The sequence below is a fragment of the Poecilia reticulata genome, linkage group LG17 (assembly GCF_000633615.1).
Source record: "Poecilia reticulata strain Guanapo linkage group LG17, Guppy_female_1.0+MT, whole genome shotgun sequence".
Classification (NCBI taxonomy): domain Eukaryota; kingdom Metazoa; phylum Chordata; class Actinopteri; order Cyprinodontiformes; family Poeciliidae; genus Poecilia; species Poecilia reticulata.
The window spans coordinates 28,800,742-28,824,636 of record NC_024347.1 but is presented as its reverse complement, the minus strand read 5'-3'; the positions used below and the strand labels follow the sequence as shown (position 1 = coordinate 28,824,636).

The window sequence follows — 23,895 nt, the reverse complement described above, 5'->3', positions numbered from 1 at the left end:
TGAGGGGAATTCAACAAATATATTTTAGCTTATTGAGATGGATCTTTTTTGGTCATTAATGCCACTAAGTTGGACAACGATTAAAAAAAAAATCATTGTTGTCCAACTATAAATTTCTACTAAATTGACCTTTAACAGAGGTACAAATACTGTAAATATTAAGAACAAATACAAACTGAATCTGGATATTTTTTTATTTCAAGTCAAGAAAAGTCTTGTGTATCATCATTGACACAGTCAGAGCCAGAAAGGTGATTAAAAAAAGTAAGTCTGCTGTCCTTCAACTGTGACTTAAGCTTTTATTTTCCACTTTTTATCCATGCCAAAAAAAAAGATCCAATTATCATTTTTATCTGAGTCACTTTCAGTTTTAACATTGTCCTCCCTTCCAGACACATTAATTCTCGTTCATCTAATTGTATTTTAAAGCTGATTTGAAAAGCCTGACAGAGATAAATAATCCATCATTGTAAACATTGATCCACTTATCTTATAAAAGTCAAAGTTAATGTAGTTGTTGAAGCGGCTGATGCAACGTTTTTGATTTGCCAGAAAGCAAATGATTTAAGAGCCGTCCAACACGTTCTTCCCAACGTGAATGTCCTGGAAAAGACGATTTCATCACCGCTTTACCATCAAAACTTATTCTCAGACCACTTTCAATCCACCCACACTTAGGTTTTACTCAGTGGTTCTTAACCTGGGTTCAATCGAACCCCAGGGGTTCGGTGAGTCGGTCTCAGGGGTTCGGCGGAGCCTCTGCTGTGGAGGTAAAGACACATTTGTGTAAATGTCGTGATGAAAGAGCTCCACTCTCAGGATGTATATCAACTTGTGTCTTTAATTATTTCAGCAAAGCTCACAGTTTTTACCAAATTCTGTAGCTTTCGGTGTTCTTCCAAATCTGCTCCTTAGCCACATCTTTTCGGGGTTSCTACTGCCTCTAGTGGCGTGGGGGTGGTAACACAACTAATATAATTACATTACTAAATCAGAATGCCGCAGAGTATGTATTATTTATTATTAATTTGTAATTATCCTAAGAATATAGAGCTAATTAAATGATCTAAACAAGACCTTAAAGTGGTTCCAGTTTCTCTCGATGGCCAACCTGTTGAAACTGTTGCAAATTTTAAATACCTTGGGTCGTTCCTGGACAGTCAGCTCAACTTTGCTGAAAACACTGACAATATTTTGAAGAACCGTTCTCAGAGATTCTACCTTTTAAGAAGACTTAGTGATCTTGGGGTGACCCAACTAGACTCTAACCGTAACCGATAAATAAAATAATATTTTATTCATCACTACAGAAGGGTTCGGTGAATGCGCATATGAAACTGGCGGGTTCGGTACCTCAAGAAACTTTAAGAACCACTGGACTAAACTGTATTAGAAACATTAAGGCTCAGATGAAACATTTCTGTTCAGGCCGGTCCTGACTCATAAACTTAAAAACACAGAGAAAAGCTGTGAGCAGTCCCAGCAGAGTGGCCTCCATATCATAACGCAGTGAGATTAGTGGGATGAAATGTGGGAATCGATACGGTGTAAATAAAGGTTCTGTGTGCTCGCAGCTCAGAGATCGGAGGCGTCAGAGTGGTAAATTTGCACTCTTTACGCTGTAAAGCTGTCTGGGTTACACAGGTTCTTTAAATTTTTTCACTCTTTGCCCTCTAATTGGCTCTCAGAGGAAAGACATTTTGAAGCAGCTTTAATTACATCATAAAAAAAATTGCTGCAGCTGCAAAGTTCATTGTGTTGGGATCGTTCTGCGATTTCCCTCTGAGGCACAAAACCGTACAAACAGCCAGAGAGTCAGACTAATTCATCGAGACAATATTTGATTTTTATTAAACATATAAAAAATCAATGTTGTTGGATCCATCAGATTTTTTCCACTTTCTCACCACTTTGACACGTGAAACATGTCGGCCCTGAGTCTGTTCATCGACTGGAGAAAAATATTTTTTATTTCAAGATAAACTTGTCTGAAGAGTTCATTATAAAACTGTACTTGAAAAGAAGAGATATTAATTTAATATGACTGATTAACCATCTCAGCTCATCTTGGGCTTGAAGGGAACTGATTTGGGATTTTTATTGGTTTAATTTAACTGTTTTAATTAAATGATATTAAACACAATTTCAGGAAATTTAAAAAATAAAAACTGGAGCACAAGTTTGGATGAAATAGGAATTATCTTTGATCAATATTTGGTAAGAATTATTTGTAAATCATAAAGTATATTCACACGTCCCCTCCAGTCACTGTTAAATGTTTTTTAGTTGCATGTGTTTTTTGTTTCTGGCTGGATATTTGGTCACTGTCGCCTTACTTTGTATAAACTTTTGGATTATTTTGGATTCTTATGGACCATCACGCAGTAGCTGTGTTTCCATTGACCATATAATTGTGCAACTTGACATTTCGAAAATAAATTTGCTCAATGGGCAAATCTGGTAATTTAAAAAAGAAACAGCTACTGTTGAGGTTGTGGTTTTAAAAAGACCATTAGATAACCTTCATATGTGAGTTTATCTGTTCCAGAGCCAGTGTCATTATTCTCTTGGAGCACTGAGTTCATTCCGGTATTTGAACCGTTTAGCTGCTTATTTGTAATGATGAAGAATGTTACTGTTCTCTATTTTTATGTAATGTACTGGTTTTGGCAGTTTGACAGCCGGTTTGTAGGTTTGGACGCCTTCAAACTCCCTTCTTGTCACTGTGGCCAAACACCTTGAACAGTTTTGTCTCACCTGAACCTCCAGAAGACTTTTGGTTTCCGCTAATTTCAATCCAGCTCTTTTCTATAGACATGGTCTTTTGTTCTTCCTGTTTCTATTGTGATGTAAAAAGTTATTTCCTGTGGGCTGTGATACTGGCGTTCCAGTGGTTTCCAGTTCATGACACTGGAACCTTGTTGGTTTCTAACCAGTTTCATATCATCTGAAGCAACTACTTCCAGACTTTGTCAGTGATTTTAAATATTTGGTTCAAACTGATATTTGACTCTGTAGTTTTTTTTTATAGAAAAATCTCAGTTTGTTGAGTTCCTTGGACTTAATATTCATAATCCAAAGAGTGCGATAAAAAATACTTTTCTGACAGCTCCAATAAATAATTAACCATTTCATAAATCCAATCCCACATTGGACTCTTCCGTATGTTAGAAACCATGTTGGCTCAGAATCTTGTAGCGACTCTGTTCAACACTCAGAACCAAGATGGATAAGAATCATTTAAAATGTGTGGTTGTGCTGAGAGCCAGTCTGATTTTCTCATTTGGAGAGCTTTGTCATACATTAATGGTGCTATCACATGGTTAATTGTTTCGTGCATGAATCATTTGATCCAGAATATTGATTGAAAGGGCTTTTGTTATGAGATAAGATGATTTACTCGTCCAAACGAACAGCTCTGTGGATCAGTAAGCAGAGACTCACGACTAAATCCGAGAAATCCATTAAGTCTGCAGCAATCAGTCAGAACTTTATTACTCTGTTCTCATTTTGTGAATCGCAAAAAGTCAAATGTAAAGAAACAAAACGGTTGGATATGTAGAAATAATCCTTTAAAAATACTTCCTGTTGGAATATTTAAGACATTTATAGCTGGAGATGTTCAGACATTTATTAAAATGCAATCTTAGTTTGTCATCTCAGATTTAAAGTCGTCGTATTTTATTTACTAGAATAACAGTCTTGTGTCCCGTGCCAGCCTGTTTTCACCTGCCTTCCAGCCATAACCCCTAAACCCAGGTGCTTTAATAATCTGAACGCGTTTATGAGTCCTTGTCCGAGCCCATGGATCAGTGTCAGCCTGCCGACCTGCGAGAACATCCGTTAGATCTGATACGGACTAATGAAGGCCCTCTCACATTACCTCTGCTGTCAGTCAGACGCGCTGTCGGTTAATCATCAGCATCTCCCTCATTAGGAGACACAGATTCCCACGGAGATTGGCTCTGCTGTCCTGCTGTAGCTGCTGTCCTTGCAGGTGGAGCTCTGTGATTTATGGATCTATGGAAGACGTTGCAGAGCCTGTGCCAGTGTGACAGGTTCAGCTTTTATTTCCATGTCTGTCTGGAGACAAATACAGTTTTCTGAAGGTGCAATTAGCAAATGAGTGGTTCTTACTGATTATGATCTGAAGCTCCACCAAAGTGCTTCTACATAAATGGTGTCAGAAATGCTTCAGATAGTTACAAGGACTGTGTTTGGTAACACTTGGTTTGAAGAGGCGTGTATACAACATGACACCGTCATAAACATGACATAAAATCTGTTATGAACATGAAGAAGTCTTCGTGAATGTTTATGACTGTTGTCATGACATCTCATTTGATGCATTACGGCACTTTTAATGCACATTTTAATTAAACTTTGCATTTAAAGTGTCATTATTTACCAAATGACACTTCATGACAACTGCTGTAAGTATTTATGAAGGCTTCGTCATGTATGTCATGTTTATGACAAGTTTATGACATGTTTATGACTGTCATGTCAGTCTTATCAACACCCCTTCAAATAAAGTGTTACCGTATGTTTTACTCATTCCATAATGAAGCTGCATTTGACTCAAAAACTTCACTCTTATTCATGTAATTGTTAAAGCTAAACTGATTTGGTGATTTCTTGAAATTTCAGAGGTTGATGTGTCCAAGAGATCCTAAAGGTTCTTCCTAGGCTCTTTTGTTTGTTTGGTCTTCCTGAGGTCTCACCTTTCCATCTCTGCTGTTTGTTGACATGTCTTTATTCCGTCTTCGAGTTTTGCAGACAGAAACGAGGGAAGGAATAAATCTGGATCTGTGGCAGAATGTCCGCAGGCTCGGCTCACGTAGTTTAACTCTCTATGGTGATTAGTCTGAAAATCTTCCTTCCCTCTCCCATCTCAAAAACAAATGAAGAGTTAAGTGTTGTTCTGTCAGCGCAGGCAACTCATTTACAGTCTGAGTAAAATCATAGCCGTGCATTTAGAGCCACATTGTCTCCCGGCTTTGTCCTTTCCATCTACGGAGGGAGGCGCAGTCGCTCATTACAGCAGGCTGACGTTGGCGCTCGGAGCTCTGCGAAGGAGAAGTTAGACACTGTGTTAATATTTCATTGTGGTCACGTATCCAGCAGACAGAAAATGACAGTTTGCTCAGGCGTATGAATGAAGATATTGTATTTGCTGCAAAGAGATTGTGACAGACGGCTTTTCTCTGAAGTTTTCCTTATTTAACCAGTGAAAGCCTGCTGAGCAGCGAAGACTTACTGGACGAAAGCCAGGAGTTGATGAAGTGCCTGAAATTTCATGTTTTTCAAAAGAAAATGAGAAAAAACAATCTTCAGAGGACACAACTTCTCAACACTTAAAGTTGGGTTTGAAGATACAGCTGCCTGCCACTGATGCCACATCATCTGGCAGTGGAAGGAAAACTGGAGGTGTTGCAGATCTTCTGTGTTCTTTGGTGGTTTCTGGGCTCAACCGACTGAATGGCCATGAAGACCCAGAACGTGTTTGAGGGACTCTGTGTGTCCTTCAGGCCTGGGAAAACCTTGGTGCCTCCAGAATCCGCTGGGTCGGGTCGTTTGGTAGAGAGATGTCTGGGTTTCATGCCTGTTATCTCAGCAACTTGCTTGCAACCAAAAAAGCAAACTCTGGTTCACCTAAAGACCTTGATCTTGGTTCAGTTGAAGTAAACTCTGGTTTGAATTTGTTTGTGAATGCCAAGTGGACCGGAAACACCTCCAAGAGCAGGGCATTCTGGGTAAATACAACCAAATCAAATGGAAGAGTCTAGCGCTACTGGGAGAAATGGATCATGGTATTTTACCAAGGACAAAAGAGAAACCCTATAACTGCTAAAATCTGATGCTACTCCATTTTTGTCTACATTTTGCCAAGAAGCAAGTTGCGCTCTCGTCTTCTTTGGAGATTCCTGTGTCATTTCCTTCAGTGGTTCTTGATGCAGCGCCACCACAGGCGAGGGAAGGCAAATGATTCAAAGAGCTTGAATCATTTGACACAGTGTGAAAGAGAAGCACATCAGCTGAGAATGTGAAAATGTTGCAATTTTGGCATCAAATCAAGCTGATTCTAGAGAACCATCAGGAATAAAAACCTGGTTTAGCTGCTGTGCTGGTTACGTCATAACAGCTATGCGTAGAGTTTGTCCCCACGTTTTGGATTTCTTGTACAACATATCTAAGTCTCATGAAACTCAGATGCCTAACTTAAAATAAAACTAAAACAAACTCAGGTCAAGAAGGTGAAGTTTGTCAACAGGAACTTTAGATCTCATTTGAAATCTTTTGAAAACTCGTCGCTTCATCCCAGCTTCCCCTGCACCTCACTTTCCCTAATGTTCATCCCCGATCTGTAAAGTAAGAGTCTGAATACGACTTTCAATGTAAAAGTGCTTTGAGTGATCGGTAAAACCCTGAAAGTGCTTTCTGATTGCAGTCCATCTACATTTCATGTCATGTTTTACGTAATTAGAGTTAAGTGCAGCGATGGCTGTGGGATAAATCTGGTCTTTATTCTGACTGAGCGGCATTTGATCTGACAGGAGGGATATTGTATCTACATTCAGACACATGTTTTATGTCTCTACTCTGTAGTCTCCAGGTTTCACATGGTCCCTGTGAAGACTAAGTGTTAAAGAGAATCTGTTATGTTTCGTAAAGCTCTGCGTCACGTCTCGTCGAGGTGAGCTGTGATTGATGAGTCCGTGTCCTCCGCTCCGCAGGAACTGTGTCGGCAGCGCATGTCGGTCAAACCCTCCGTGGACCGTCCTGAGCCCATTTCCTCCAGGATCAACAGCGTCTCGTCTCAGTTCAGCGACGGCGGTCCGGCCATCAGCCCCTCCGGACGCGGCAGCATCTCCTCCTGGAGCGAGGAGCCCGCCCACTCCAACATGGACATCTCCACTGGCCACATGATACTGGTGAGTCTCCAGTTCAGACGCTTTGCTGTTATTTCGCTGACTCATCTTTCACATCTAAGATTATGCATTTTGTGATCATGAAACGTTTCAGATCAATATTTGATACATTTGATCTGTACTTTATTATATTCAGATTGAAACATACAACCGTTTCAGTAATGAGCATCAAAAGTCATTTCAGAGGGAAGCTTTGAACTTAGATTTTAAAAAACTTGATAAGAGGAGGAATTATGTGCTTAAAAACATAATTCCTAATAAAAACCAAGTAGATGGAGTTTTTAATCCTGCAGATTATATTTCCAAAAGTTACATCAGTTTTTGATGTGAGTAAAACAAACAAGAATAAACTTTTTCTTCACTTCTTCCTGCAAACTCTTTGTGTCTTGTTTAAATGATTTTTCTGCTGTGCAGAACTGAAGTATTGACTTTAAGGGCTGTGATGTTTCACAACTTAAACTGTTTGCAAACACACTGATGAGTTGATGGGCAGAGAAATCCACTGAAACATCATCCCAAAGTTTCCACTTGGAAAATGGGAGAAACTGATTCAAGGGAACATAAACAATAGAATAACCAGATCTTACCCCTCAGTCATCTTTGTGATTTTATGCTTAAATTACTACTAAAGTATTTCTTCTTTGCATATATTACCTTACAGGTCCTTCTCAAAGTTAAAAAAAGCATACAAGCACAATGTCTACATATTAATGTCCATCATGACTTGATGAAGCATCCTTTGCTCCCTCCGTCTTCCTCTCTGTCGTTCCTGAAAGCTTTTTTTCCAGAGCTAGCTGAACTGTTTTGGCCCCGTGTGAAACATGGCCGTCTGCGTTTCCTGCACACACAGAGCATTCCCTTCACGTGCAAACACACACCTCTTGTTCCTCTCATCCTTCCCCCGTTCTGCGTGTCTCTGCGCCTCTGTACATCTCATTACACCCACAGCTTCTATAAGCAGCCCTCTCAGCCTCGTCTGTTCCCGCAGATGAAAATCTCGATTGAACCTCGGTTGCATTCTGTCGAGTGCCATCGTAATTTCGATGTACAGCTACTCACTTCAACAGCCCACCTCCTCTTCATCCCTCTCCTCCTCTCTCGCTCTCCATGTATTATGAAGCTGCCGGCGAGATGTTATAAAGCAGGCTGATTCTTTTCTTTTTTTTCATTTTTTGATGTGTTCAGAGATTCTAATTACCCATGAGATTTGTGCGCGGCTGAAATGACTCCCTCCGCAGTGAGTCCCTCTGTTGTTCCACGCAGGCACACAATCAAGCTAAAATATTCCTTTGACAGGCGCAGCCTCAACGCTGAACAGCTCCTGCGTTTGAGGTGCTGAGGTTATATGTGGCTGTGAATAAATCTGAGTTTGTTGACAAATAGAGGTGAACATGTTCAGGTAGAATTTTCCCGTCGATTTGAAGAAGCCGATAGGAAGAATAAAATGAATTATTCGTAATTACGTACTAAATTAATTCATTTAATGCAAGATACTGGCTCACATTATGCAGTGTTAGAATATTTGTAATATGTAAATAAGGCGAGGAGTTCAGCTGGTCATGGAATTGTAAATTATGTCATTCTGAAAACAATATGAAACATTGTTTTAATGCTGAGATATTACCATTTATAAAAACTGTACAGTGATATTTGGACGACATACCACAAAAACCTAATTGCAGAAAAAAAAAGGTTTGGTAAAACTGAAAGTAGTTTCATCAAAATGTATAAATGTCAGATTAGGTAACAAATAGATTTTAAAAAACAGATATTACCTCATGGATCACATCTACATTGATCAGCAGAGCCACTCTTGGTTGCAGTTTGTAGTTGGACAGAGGAAACTTTGAGCTTCCTGGTTGAATTGGATCTTTGTAACTCGTCTGAGCTGCTGGAGTCAGAACCACGGCTCCTTCAGCACCATGAACAGCTCCTCCCGCTCCGTGACGCGGGTCTGACGCTCTGATTGGTCCAAAGCAACGCATCTATCACTGATTTTTATGAAAAGACATAGCAATCCCTGCTCCAGCACTTTTTATGGACTCAAAACTTTTCGAAGCTGAAGGATGAGTGATTTGTTCTCTAATAATTGTTTACAAATATCTTATACTTGCTGGGTTATGAGAGAAGAAGTGCATTTACAACCTGCAGCAGGATGAAGATGCAGAGAGGATTCCAAAAACAGTTGAGAAAATTGTTTACAGAAATGATTTTTCATACCATAAAACATGGGAGGAAGAGCAGTTAGTCCTAGAGAAAGTCACAAACCAGTAAAGTAGATAAAATACATCCAGCCATGGCGCCCTGCAGACGATGGTGAGCTGACCTGCCTGGATCACTGCAGCGTTCCCACCCTCCGCCCAGGTTCTGCTCTGGGTTAGGAACAGGCCCATCAGACCCCTACACAACGTCCTGCCTCAAGCTGTTTGGATTCAATTTATTTTATTGCTGAAATTCTCAGTTTTCTCATCTTTTTTTGTGTTCATCTTTTCTATTGTATCTAATTTTGAACTTGCTAAATGTTTGCAGAGACATGCTTTGAGTTTAAACCGTTTGCCTCACAGTGAAGGGATTTGACTGGAGGCCTGATGAGCGCAGCAGTAAAACCAGAGCACAGTGTCTCTCTGGACTGTAAAGCTTTGACTTGTTGTCTGAGGAATCCTCCATGCTTATGAAAACTCACAGTGACTGACTGACATCAGCGCCATTCAAATGCCTCCTACTGTTGCATACAGAAAAAAAAAACATAAATGTGAACATGCATTTTAAGGTGAGCCAATTTGTTTTATTGCAGTCTTTCAAACTACATTACATCATACATCATCTCCTGCTGCTCTGTTTTCCTATCTCCTTTTTTATACTTTTGAATTAGACGTTATTTTCCTTTATTCTTTCTTCCCTCCTTTTCTTTCTGTCATTTCTATTCTTTTTTTTTTGTGCTTTGTGCCCACGTTTTGGAACAGTGCCTGTTTGTGTGACTGCTCATATTCCATCTCGCAGTCAAAACTGTCAGCCGTACAAAAATATTCACACTTACAAGAGACCTCATTTCGAATTCCCACCATGATGTTAAGTGCAGACAGGAGCCGCAGGAGCAGAGGGTTTCCTGGCAACAAACCTGGGCCCCGGTCGACATGTTTGAGGGGGAAACTCGAGAGACTCAAAACATTTTTAGTTTTTTTTCGGAGCGACATCACATCAGGAGTCACAATCCGTTGCGAAGCAGCGAGAAAAGAAAAAGTAAATATTTGATCTGACGGTGCGGCCCGTCCTCGGATGAGGCAACTGCTGAGCAATTATTAAGAAACCACGACTTAAGAGGAAGAATTGACATTGCCACTGATGAGTTGCTTTTCCCCTCCTCACCCCTGCTCAAATATTAATTGCCACTTGTAAACCTCTGGCAAATTGTGTCATCTTCTACCCAGTGAGTTTAATATGAGGAGAACCAGCTTTCACCATCTTATCCAAGTTAATGTAGCTCCCCTGTGACGGGCTCTTGGAGGACCCTTCACCACCCCCACATCCTCTTTGCTTGTGTCTTAAGAGGATTAGGCCACTCTCTATATAAAGCACATTATCTTGTCCTTTGTTGCTGGCCAAGTAAGTGTCATAGATTATATTGCTGCTGGAGACTCCGCTGAGATTTGCCTCGCTGGGAATGTGTCTCCTCGCTTTTTCGTAGCTCCCCTCCAGGCCAGGCGCGATGTGATACGCAAAGTTGGAGTAGGTCACAACGCAGATTGGCGGAGGAAGAAGCGGCTTCGGGAAATGGATGTTAAATCACTTTAATATGGTCAGCAGAAGAGGGAAAGGCTGAGCTGCGGAGACGATGTACTCATGTAACGGGATGATGTCAGCTTCTAAAACTGAGGCAGCTGCTTCTGCAAATAAAACCGGATGTAGTTTTGTTACGTGAATTATGATTCTATGTATTGAAATCAAAGCATCAAACTGAGGCTCTCTGGATGTTCTCTCCTTTTCTGACCATCATCTGAGTGAGAGAATCCCTGTAGAGTCCCTGAAGTTCTGTGATCTTCAGTTTGAACCCAAACACGTCGCCTTCATGATGTCAGGATTCCTAAACACATGGAGGGGCTTCCGTGTGATTGGCTGAGTCATCATTTCTTATCTTAGGCTTGTGCAGGTCTGGCTGATGCAACATGCATTTCTGATTCAAGAAAAAAAAATATGACATAATATGATTCAGTTAACCAAAGTAACTGATTATAGCTGATTAACTCTAACAATCAGATAAGTTTCCTCCTTTATTTTACTGGTTTTCCAGGAATTACTCTGAGACTCACACCTGGCCACAGGTCAGGTTAGGGATGACAAACACCCTTGAAACCTCCTCTAAAATCGCTTATTTTAATATATCACACACCAAACGTACCATAATATGCATTAATACACACAGTGGAAACTGTCTTAGCATCACCGCAGAAGCTAACATTCACCATCTTCCTTATTTACGCTCTTGGAGGTACAGCCAATCGGCATCAAGGAAAATAAATGGTTCTCCTGGATTGGCTGACAGGTAGCTCTGCACTTTGGTATTTCAGCTTCCCCAGCTACATTTTCTCTTGAATATTTTAGATATTGTCACCTTCCTAAAATACTGATTTATGTCATTTTGTTTTGCCAAAAGTGAGTCATTTGTATTTATTTTTTTTGCCTAAAACATCTTTTAAAAAGAAAGAAAGAGGTAGTGTTTTTTTATTTATTTATTTTTTTGACAAATTAATTTTTTGGCAAGAATGGCAGGCCATTATTTTAGGAAGGTGATGATTTGCTCTAAGAAAAATCAGTGAATAGGTGAAACTGAAGCAGGTGCACTGCATCTCGTCTAGCTTGGAGAGATTTGTGATGGGAATGTTCAGATCTCTGAGAGGAGATATATAGTAAGTAGATCAGAGCTGAAGCATCTGCCTGATCCTCTGTTGATGCAACTTTCAGATCGTCACCTTTAAGCCATTTTTAGGCTCCTCAATTTGTTCAAAACTCAAAAACCTTCCAGAAACCCTAAAAAATAAAAAAAAATACAAAATTATGTCTGGCACTGCAAAAGACAGAGGGTGGTTTCACTTTTCTTCTTCTGGAAGTATCAAAAAGACACTTTTGTTATTACTTCATAAAAAAGTTTATGAAGTAATAACAGAAATAAAACACTAAATAAGGACGTGATAAAGGGCAGAGTTACATTCTGGCCTCTCTTCCTTGCTCAGTAACTGCGTCCCGCTGTGATTTCTTCCACCCACTTCCCCTTTTCATTCGCCATCTCAGTCGATCCAAAATGGCTCCCGCATTAAGTCACCTCCCATGCGGCCTGGCTTCCATGCTGCTCTTTCCTACAGGTGCTTCTGGATGGTGCGTCAGAGCCACAATGGCGGCTCCGGTAGCGGTTTTTATTGAGCACCTTTGGCAGCTGCGCGCCTCCTCCCTCCCCTGCTGTAAGGGGATTATTCAGTGTTTGGCCGCCACATGGTGATCTCAGCACCTCCTGATTGGATTGCAATAATCCCTTTACACAGCCACAAAACCCTATTACTCTGGCATTAGAGGGGGAGAGGGAGGGCAGGGGGTAAAGGGCGGCTGGGGGCATCTAATTTGGACAGTGCGTGTTTGAAAGTGTCTTCTGATAGATTCATGTAAATGTCTGTGTTTGTTTCATGTGGATCACATTTGATTTCTGCTTCCTGTTTATTTCTTCCTCTGTGTGGGTGGACCTGTTCTCTGTCATTATTTGGACCTCCTGCCATTAATAAGCACAGTGCAGGTTGAGGTTTGCACCATCCGACCTCCTGTTACATCATGGCTGCTTTTAGCAAGTATAATAGGGGGAAGCTACCGCAGGAAGGGACGGCTAATGTTACACTGTGCATGTCATCGCCAACCGGGCACACAGAAACACCAAAAGGCCAATTTTCCTCCGTCTTCCTCAGCTGCTGCTTCCCTTTTATGAACAAACTTTCTTTCATTTCAGCCCGGAGCCATTAGGCCTTTTTTGGGAAGCTAATTCTGATTAAGATAAGCCCCTCGTTTGTAATTGTCACCATAAATCATCGGCGGATCCATTTAGAGAACCACCCCACCTCGTTTCGGACCCTCATCTATTAAAGACGATGGCCTGTGTTTTGCTCGCCGCCGGTTCTCGACTCAGAAACGAGCTGCATCAGATACCAGCCACGACTTTTCCACTTGTTTTGGTCTGGAGCCAAGTTAATTTAAGGGCGATTGTTCAAAGTCACCTTGCCGCCTTTAATTATGAAAACCGACTGAATGTAGGTAATAACGAGGATGAAACTGGCCATCGTGACTCGGAGCAGGAGTAGATTAAACAGGCGCGCAGTGATTAAAATGACATTGGTGCATCTAATAAACTGAAGAAATTATGCGTGTGGACATTTAGATATGAGGCTAATGAGGTGTCTAAATGATTTGTTTTTCTTTTAATCTTCAGAGAAGAAGAGAATCTTCATGTGGTTCAGTTCAGCTCCACTGTTCGGTTATTTAGTGCCACGATTTTTCCGGATTTCTTGAATTGTTGAATTTTGGTGAAGATAATCTCCAACTGGAAGATAAATTCATATTAGAAAGGTTATGTTCTTTCATAAAAGACCCAGAGCTCATTCTGTCAGTTTACTCTGAAATTATAAACTACTAGATTTAATTGTACGATAATTCTCAGAGGAAAATGAATGTATTTTACTGTGATTTTATGATATATGCATAATAATGGCTTATTAAATCTTGAAGGTTTTGCCAGATTTGCACACCCACATATCATAAGTTTTTTTTTTTCCATTCTTCTTTGTACAGAAACTCAATCCCAGTCAGATTAAATGGAGATAATCTGTAAATATCAAATTTGATTATTAGTTGTATTTGAATCTGAACTTTGACTGGGCCACTCAAACACACGAGTATGATTTGATGTAAGCCTCTCCATCCATTGTTAACCCCTTAATGGATAACAATGGTGCATTTATGGCAATGAGAACAGCTGAATCTCTCAGTTTAGGGGTTTCAGATTTAAAGAGGCTCAATCCAAAACGATGACATTCTCCTTCCTGTTCAGTTGGGTAATGTATGTTCTTCTGTCACAGAATCAGACTAAAATTCATTGATCTGTAGAAAATGATGGAAAGTTCCTAAAGGAATCGGTTTAATGTTTGTACCCAGAACTGAATCTCCTTCTTCCCCACATGAATATTTTAACTTTCTGCACTTTGTCTTCTTCCTGCCTCCTTCAGTCTTACATGGAGGATCACCTGAAGAACAAAGACCGCCTGGCGAAGGAATGGGAGGCTCTGTGTGCTTATCAGGCTGAGCCCAACGCAACCGCCACCGGCCTGAAGAACGGCAATGCAAAGAAGAACCGCTCCACTGCTGTGGTGGCATGTAAGCACAGCTCCAACCTGTCCTTGTTTTATTTTCTTTTTAATAAATTACAGTACAAAAGTCTTAAACTTCCCCTTATTTTGTTCCACTTTACAGTGAAGAGGCTAGAATCTTTTAAAGTGGTCTCGATCGATGGTTCTCTCGGTTTCTGAAGCTTTTATTTTTTAACAAATCTTTAAGGAAATACCCACCAGGGCCGACTTGATTTGGGTGTTGCACCTCCTGGTGTCATTCAGACATGGAGGCGCTAAACTCTCTGCCTCTGTTTTCCAGGCCTTTTCTCTATAATCAGAAAGTCGGAGCAGATGCAGCGAGCAGAAGGGTTCTAAATTAGTTTTCTATTAAAGCTCTCCTGCACAGGCCTCATCAATGATTAAAATTTCTAAGCCTTTGTGGAAATGGCTCCATCTAGAAAAAAAAAAGGAAAAAGTGCTGTCCCAGTCTCTGCAGCGGGCCGAGGCTTAATGAAATCCAGATTGTGAACTGGGAAAGCGGTTTGTCGAGAATAAATTGCGCTTCCAATTTGAAGCACCTTAAGCTTCTGTGTGTGTGAAAAAAAACTGAACTGTTTTTGCCAATTAAGCTGGTGAGGTTTGACTTCTGTTGAATAAGAAAATTTTATTGAAAAATGAAGCGAAGATGATGAGCAGCACATCTGCTGGAAGCTAAAAAAGGAGCTTTTCAAGTCCCTGGATGCACAAGTCACCATCTTAGCCCTAAAACGTCCTTGGATTTCTGCTTGTACTCCTGTAATCTTTGGGATCAGTGTGATATCCCTTTGATTAAACCTTTGACACATCACTGCGCCCGCAGTTTCAGAGCTTCACTGTAGAAAGTTTGAAGTGTGGTGACAATTTGTTAGATCTTTTTGGATGAAGGGAGAGATTTAGGGATTAACCCATCAAACTTCAAGGAGCATCTCCGATTTCTGTTTTCCATCCGGCTCCACCAGTTCATTCGTGAGCTGAAGATTAACTCGATTCATTATAAGAAAAAATGAAACTTATGTTTTAAAAGTTCGGTCAGCAGACGTGCCAACTAAACATCCTGTTTTCATTCTAAAACTTGCTTGAGTGAGACAAAAAACATGCTGAATCCTTCATTTTTCTGTTCCAGATGATCACTCCAGAATCACCTTGAAGGTGGAGAACAGCCAAGCCAACTCCGACTACATCAATGCCAGCCCAGTAGTAAGCACCTCATCTGCTTTCTAAACTCTGCATTTCACACCGCCGCCCCCCGTGGGGCGTCACGGCAACACAAGCAGCCTACCGCTGCCCGATGTAAATTTTGATGCAACGCTTGCTTAACTTCGGTGGCAGACTCGCAGTGAGCCCGCGCTCTCCACCATGAATATTAACGATCTCCATACAGCAGACACCCCGGGCGGGTGTTCGTTCAGGGGAAGGACATGCACAGGACTCGCTTTACATTTGGTGGAACTCAAATTGATCTGCGGGGTCTTGGGAAATGATTGTTTCTGACCTTGGGTTATGCTAATTCAACGCTGCTTTGTGTTTACTGTTGCGCCTGTGCTCGGCGTGCTGAGCCCCGTTCTCGGCACGGTACCGATTTAAGGAGGGGAAGCAGCCTGCAGGAAGGAAACGGGTGGGGGAGGGGGGAGAGAAAAAAAGCCATGTGAATTCAGTAAGTGAGGGAATCAATTTGGAAACCAGTGTTGGAATAGTAGGTTTATGCTTCCCTCGAGGCAGATACACTGGTATTCCATTAAAAGCAACAGAAACACTATGCATTTGAAATCTGGGCGCCACACCAAAAAGTGGCTCACTCTCTGCGTGTGTGTGTGTGTGTGTGTGTGTGTGTGTGTGTGTGTGTGTGTGTGTGTGTGTGTGTGTGTGGGTGTGTGTCTGTCAGCGAGAAACCAAAGAAATCAAAACTATTTGAGAACAAAAGAGCAACTCAGTCGAACATCTAAAATGCAACAACAGACCCGACACAGAAACCAACACATGAAGCCCGAAGAGGAGCACAAACTCTGCCGGGGTGCACATGCATGGAGCAGTAAACACACACACACACACACGCATACACACGACATGAAAAAAGGAGCAAACACCCACACTGACACACGATCACTGTCAGGCGTACGCTCCCACCTCCCACACGCTCTATTAATACAGCAGGCTGGATGTGAACGTATGGCGGATGCTGTGCTTATTTGAGGAATTTCCTCCATCCTTCGCTCGCCCACACTCCGACCAAAGGAAGAGGAGCCGTGTTTGGGATCTTCTTCCAGCAGCCTGTCAATAACCATAAAACTCGTTTATTAAAAAACGTATTGGCTGTGGAGCTAAATATAATTCGATTCCCTGCTGTCATGTCGGATAAACCGCTTGGTTCTGATGACATTCATTCATTGACTCATACTCTTAAAAATTGAAAACATGTGCTATTTTTTTATTGTACATATATGTATAAATAAATATATAACCATCAATCTTTTTTCAAGAAAATAACACAAACGCCTAGAGGTGATGCTTTAATTTAGGTGATTACAGCTGCTTATCAAGGATTACAGGGCCGTGTCTAAGATTTTCCTGGTCAGAAGCCACGTTTCTGCAGATTACTAAGAAGTAATCTGCAGAAACTTAAACTTTCTAACATTTTTTCATTTTAAAATAGTTACAGGCGGTTGCTGGAGCCTCCAACAGTCAGTCAAACATGAACAACCCAGAGGAAGCTCTGTGTTTGTCTTTTAAAGAGATTTGCAAACAGATGCGTTGAGAACAAATCAAGTTTCAGAGAAAGTAGAAAAAGACGCAGCAAAAGTTCTGTTTTGCCCTTTAATTGTCGCTCATCCTTGGAAACAGCCTCAGGTGTCAGGCGGCAGTAACAGCCTCCCTCCTTGTCAAACTTCCTCCCAGAGTTAAGGCTGAGTGATGGAAACAGCCACTGGATTTGACTCCTTCTGTCTTAGTGAAGAAGAGACAAAAAGCCAGCAGAAGGGATAATTACATGTGTCACGTCCCACACGTTTGCTTTTTGTTTAAAGCAACATGTCTGGAAGGTAGTGAGGAAGACAGTTGTGCTTTTCCAGCTGCATTAATGGCAGGGTTTTATTCTGGAGACACTTCGACAAGTCAGGAAGCATTTTGTCTCCGCCGAGATGGAAAAGAAGTAAGAGGGATGTCGGGAGATGAGTTTGCAAAGTCTCCCTGATCCCAGGATCTTGGTTTTCATCATCTTTTCCTGTCAGTTTTACTCGTTCTTTACCTCCAGCTTTTTCATGCAGCGACGTTTTTTTTTTCCTGAGGAGAAAAATTTGTCAAAAAAGTCTCCAGGCAGCACATCTGGAGAAGTTCACAGCCAGATGATTTGCAGAGTCGATGCTGTGTTGCAGTTTTAAAACCTGCATTAAACTGGAAAAAACACATTCAATTTAGAAAAATATTTAAGTTTCCAATATTTAAGAGATAAAATCTTATTTGCAAAATGAACTTCATGTTCTGTAAAACCTGTTGATAACTTTGTGTTACATTCCCAACACAGACCCCACAAAGTCAGTTCACTGCTTTTCTGAGATGCCAAAAATATTTAAAACTTTTTTTTTTGCACTTTTACAAACAGAATAAAGGCATCAGATCCAAACCTGTCGAAATCCAGATCTGACGAGTCTAAATGTTTAGCAGCCGATCCAAGTCGGCCCAGATGGAAAATCAGAAGCTAACGTTTGTGTTGCTGTTTCACATTTTGATTTATGTGCAGATAATAAAACTGCACTTGAACAAACTAGCAAATAAGCCGACTATGTAAACAATAACAAAGTGAGTTTCCCAGACATGTTTTTCCAATAATTCTGCATTAGATCTGACTTATGAGGCTCTTCGCTCAGGAACGGACGCAGCAAGGTGTAGTTCTCAACTGAAACATCACAAGTTATAAAAGAATTAGAATTTCCTTTTCTGGAAACTTGTAATCACAAACAGGAGAACGGCCCCAGAACAGCAACACTAGATGTAACTGCGGGATAATGCAGACGTAAACCTCCAGACCTCTGCCTTCATTTTTCTTTCCATGCCGCTTTTCTAGCTGATGTTTTAATGAGCAGAACCCCCCCAGCAACATGTCACCTTTTTTTCCCTTTTCTCTTCCTTTTTTCCGCCTCTGTCTTACTACCTTTTAAGTTCATTAGACATTCATTATTGTTTGGCATTCACAAAAGCCACCGAGGACCATTAAAGACAATTTGGTGTGCGGAAAAGCCCGAGAAATTATCCGTCTTCCTTCTGTAATTGCCTCCAGCTAAATTGGCCGCGCCAATTATTACATTTACCGTACAATTTGCATGCTAATAAGCGGGGGTGTCACTCACTTCCTGCGCTGGTTCTGCCGTCTCCTGCTCACGACGCCTACACCATCCCTCTGCACTTTTCATTAAGTTTGAGAAGAAGTTGAGTTCCTGTTCGACCTCTTCTCCCCCGAAGCTTCCAGCTGTGAACAGGAGAACGAGGAGGGGAGAAACGGTGCTGTGACACGGTAAATGTACTGCAGTTTCAACCCAAAATGGATCCAGGCTTATAAACCTCCATTCTTTGGTTTGTTCCTAACATGGGTAGTTTTAGAAACGGTTCCCTTCTCTCTAATGATGTTAAAGTGAAGCTTTTTTTTTTCCAGCTTCATTTTTACGGCTCTGCTCATTTGATTTTTTTTTTTTTCTTTTTCTGTGTAACAACATGTAGAACATAATAATGAACCCTAAGGCAGCTTGAACACTTTCAGGCCCAAAATACTTCATCTGCTGGCTTGTTAGTGAAGTAGAAAGAGAATAAAAAACTGAAAAGTGTGATGTGCAAAATATTCAGCCCCCTTTTCTCTGAGTGCAACCAGTTGCTTTCAGAAGCTGCCAACCCTAAAACCGAGTCCGCCTGTGTGTGATCTAGTCTCCAGCTGCTCCGTGACGCCTCGGAGGTCAGTTAGGAGAATATCGGGGAGCAAACAGCATTATATCTGACAGAATATGGAAAAGTTCAAGAGATATTAATACTTTTGCAAGCCACTGTATGCGTAGATTAGATTTTTTGGGAGTAGTGAGGTAAATAAAATGTACGACAGACTTTCACGTTGCCACTTTTCACCACTTCCTGTTCGTCTGCCCCTTCAAATTCTAGTAAATTAGACTGAAGTTTGTGGCTGTAGCAAGAAAAAATGTTCAAGACGTAATATATGAACATAAAAAATTACATGAATTTAAGGAATGAAGAGAACGAAGCAAACCATCTGCTAATCCTTCACTTCCTCTCTCCCTCCAGATGGATCATGATCCCAGGAACCCGGCTTACATCGCCACTCAGGGTCCCCTGCCCTCCACTGTGGCTGATTTCTGGCAGGTAAAGACACAAGAAAATCCACGCGCACAACACATATACACCATTACAACAAAAATCAATACACCCCCTTTAAACAAGAGCCAGCCGATTTTTTATTAGAGCAGCAACTCACACAGGAGGCCGTCTTGTTTTGTGGATGTCATTATTAATCTCTCCTTCCACGTAAGGCTCAGCGCCTCCACCAGACGTGTGCAGCGGTCGACAGCGCCATACGTCGTTAACGTAGGAGGTGGCAAACCCTTTTCCCGCTGTCTCCAATGTTGAATTGGGTTTGAATTGGAGAGCAGAGGATCGATAAGTTATTTTAGCCGCCGGCGTTGGGGCGGTGGGTGTTTGTGCCGGGAGGAAAGGTCGCCTTGTCAAACAAGTAAAGTCTCTGTCGGGTTCAGATTTGTGCAGGTAACCGTGAACAAGGAGCAGGAAGAAAATTTAAGTGCTTCAAGGTGGAGCACGTTCTCTGAACAGTTCTGGATTGAAATCCTCAAAATAAAAGATGAAAATTATTTTGTTCATTCAATCTGAAGTGAAAAGGTTCAGAAAAACAAACGACTTACATGATTAAGTCTTCTTAGCTAAAGTAGTTTAAATGTACAACTTAAATTCTTTGTTTAATTCCCATCTGTTTCATATAAATGTTACTGAATTTCATTCAATTATTTGTAATGATTTCAAGACAATTATAATCCATTTCCACCTCCAGTCTGGCTCAATCTAACTCATCCTAAATGATTTCAGTTTGTCATTTTTAAAAATGCATACAATCAAATTAGCTGTTATTTTAGGACAAATAAAATGGGATTTAATTCCAGAAACAAATCAGTCAAATTCTCTTTAATATTCCAGCTAATTACAACACAGTTGAAGCCAAATTGTTGCAAATAAATTAATTCTAATTCTTCTCACCTTCAAAACAACTGATTTCAGGAATATTCAGTTCACATTCAGCCGATTCCAAAGAATCGATTATTCATTTAAATTCTTTTCAGTGATTAAGAGTCAAGTTCAAATTAAATTTCACTACATAAATAATTACGGTACGCTGTGTCTGATGCAATTTTAGTTTTTGGTCTAATTTCTCAATAATTTTATACTTAAGTTGGGCTCAGTGAATTTGCTATATTTCACTAGACAGTAAAAGTTTATCTACTATATTAGGATAAATAATGCTGTGCTTTTTCATTCATACAACAGAAAATCTCAGTTACCTCAGTTGTTAGAGCTGAAATATTTTTAGTGGCCGTCTCCAGCGGTCATTGTACGAGGAATGGAAACAAAGCTGACAAAAAGTTGTTGAAAAATCTGCGCTTGAATTGTATTTAAAATAATATCCTGCTAATAATCTTGCAAAACCAGAAATTCATTTAGTTTCCATAAATTCTGGTTTCAGCTGACCTGAGTAGAAACGCTGCTAAAATGAACTGCTAGTGAAAATGGAGCATTATTAAATGCTTTAGTAGTACAAAGACATTTTTGTTCATTTTCACCGAGGAGGAAAAAGTTCAACTTTAGCTCTGGAAGATGTAAAAATATGCATTTGACATCTTTTAGATTTACTGAATGGTAAAGTTGAACTGATTTTAAAAAACCTTTGCAAAGTCTGATATCTACACTGTTACGTAGCATTAACTTAGATACTCCTTTGCGGATGAAATGAAATTAAAGATTTAAACCAAAGCAGAGTTTAAATCTGAAACCACAACTGTTAAACACAGGGTGGTGTTACTTATGATGCTGAGCGAGAGAATCTGTTACTGGCAAAGCAAGAATAAATGAACAGAAATACCAAAACACTGAGAAACGGTGCTTTCATTTAGGGAAGATAAAAATTTAGAGTGGTGAAAAATATACAGAAAGCTATAAATCAAGTGAAAAAATAAAGCTTGAGCTGTACAGGTGAAAACATCTGGTTGGTTTTCCACTGCTGCTCATCGGTTAACCTCATTTACTGTTTCATCAGACCTCTACGTTTCAAAACAGGCCAATGTTATTACAACACATCCATCATGCTGCAGATCAACCTGCCGGACTTAAACAATTCAACGTGAAGCGCTCATGGTGCACTCAACGTTTCACCGGAAAATATGGGTTTGAATAAAATGTGTACTTCACAAAGCTCAGGTTTAGATAAAGGGAGCTCGTCCGCGCGGCTCCAGGAGAGTTCTCACCCTGTCAGCTAAAACAAATTAACACCATTTCTCAAGAAAGTGCAACGTCACGGCTTTGGGTCCGCGAGGCTAATCAGTAAAGCAGAAGGGAGCAGGGAGGGAAGGAGGGGGGCGGGGAGGGGGGCTGTAACTCAGAACCGACAACAATTAACATCAGTTAAATCACCATCCAATGAAGAGCGCGCGCTGCCATCTAGCACAGTCATGTGAGAGCGCTATTGTTTTATAGCTCCCATTACCGCATGGCTGTTATCTCTGATCGGAGAGGAATGGATCTCCTGAGCGGCGCGGCCCGCCCAGCTGTGAGAATATGGCCGCCATCAGGAAAAATACGAGCGGGAGGCAACGCTTCGCTGTCGAATGATCCAGTCGAGGGACAGAACGGCCTTTACAGCAACAGTAATTACTTTTCATAGCGCTCGATTTCTAACCAAAGTCTGGGAGCGTGAGCGTTCTGCCTCCCACATAATAGACTCTTCTGTCCTTACAAAATAATAGCAATCTGAATAAATGTAGACTAACACGCAGCTGAGTGGGTGAGTGGAGATCCGTGTCCCAGTTGGCAGACTTCGAAAGGCGTTGATCATCTTCCACATGAAGCTCTCTGCCACTTCACACGAATAACTCGATGTACCAATCTGATATTTAATATCTGCATCCATCCCGATATTAAAAAAAAAAATTCTAGATCAGGTATCAGTGACAATGTGCGCAATCCATCAGGGCAGATCTATCCAGTCTAATTCTATGCTTTGTGCTCTGAGCGAGTATTTATATTTAGAGTTCCTAATTCCTCATTCTGACACATTTGAAAGGTTTGCTGCCGTTTACTTTTCACAGGTTTGACTGATTTTGTTTTGTCAGTTTCAGTTATGATTAATTTTACATTGGCTGTTATACTCCTACCTGCACTGACTGAACAAATGAAGGTTGTGCACCGATTGCAGTTTTCTGGACGATCGCCGATTATAATCTTGAAATTCAAATTTTGGATGACAGAGATTGTTTTGTCTGAAATGTTGTTAAATACAGTAAGAAAGGGACTGAGGTGGTAACACTATCAGCTGGTCGAATTATCAACGCACCCCTAGTTGTGTTGCTTCTACATGTGAAATTGGCCAAACTTGTAAAGCTGTCGCTGTGGAGTTATCAAATACATTTGTATTTCAGTACATGTATGTCTGTGATTTAAAAAAAAATCAATTCAGCGCTGTTTTTCTGTATCAGATCGGTATCGGCTGATACTAAATCTCAGATATCGGTATCGTGCATCCCTAAGCTAAATGCTAGCCATCTAGATTGATACATTTAGATTTGAGAAAAAATTGAGTGTTTATCAGCCAGAGTCCTGTCCAAAGCTGGATCTGAAGGGTAACGTGTTTAAGGCGTTTTATTAAAGTGTTTTCTTTGCAGATGGTGTGGGAGAACGGCTGTGTGGTCATCGTCATGCTGACTCCTCTGGTGGAGAACGGGGTGAAGCAGTGCTACCACTACTGGCCCGACGAAGGATCCAACTTGTACCACATCTACGAGGTAAAGGTCGCTCTACTTTGAAATGTTTCAGCTCTTACCTGTAAGTTATGATGAATCATTTAAATCATTAATGACGTCCAAATCCAAAGCTTTCCAGATGAAACGGAACCATTTTAGTGACCTTGATTTGACTGTCTTTCCGTTTGATGCTTCTTCACCAGAGCTTCAGTTTTGCATTTAGTTGAATATGCAGAGTTATGTTATATACAGTATGTATGGAAGATTTCCAGGCTCTGATCACCAGCTTTAGCTTTGCTGTGGTGGAGGAAACATTATCAGCATTTCTATACCTGATAAGATCAGATAAGTTCATCGTTTCATTCTGCAACATCAAGCCAGCAGCAGCATGAGACGATGCAGGTGAAGGAGTTTTTACTGCAGGACTTCCTGCTTTTCTCATCCATCCATTTTCTTTACACCCTTGTCCCTCAGTGGGGTCGGGAGGGTTGCTGGTTCCTCTCCAGCTGTCGTTCCGGGCGAGAGGCGGGGTCACCCTGGACAGGTCGCCAGTCT

At 40.9% G+C, this 23,895-nt stretch overlaps 1 protein-coding gene across 2 annotated transcripts in view; it reads left to right on the top strand.

The window, feature by feature from the left end:
• The window catches only part of LOC103480019 (receptor-type tyrosine-protein phosphatase N2-like), a 166,445-nt gene extending 143,027 nt beyond the window's left edge, over window positions 1-23,418 (top strand). For both annotated transcript variants that reach the window (XM_008434755.2, XM_017309950.1), the window contains exons 14-18: window positions 6,738-6,935; window positions 14,189-14,336; window positions 15,453-15,526; window positions 19,607-19,684; window positions 23,263-23,418. In XM_008434755.2, coding sequence (XP_008432977.2) covers window positions 6,738-6,935; window positions 14,189-14,336; window positions 15,453-15,526; window positions 19,607-19,684; window positions 23,263-23,403 — 639 coding nt within the window. In that variant the 3' untranslated portion in view covers window positions 23,404-23,418. The remainder of the gene's footprint in view (window positions 1-6,737; window positions 6,936-14,188; window positions 14,337-15,452; window positions 15,527-19,606; window positions 19,685-23,262) is intronic.
• The last annotated feature ends 477 nt before the right edge of the window (window positions 23,419-23,895 follow it).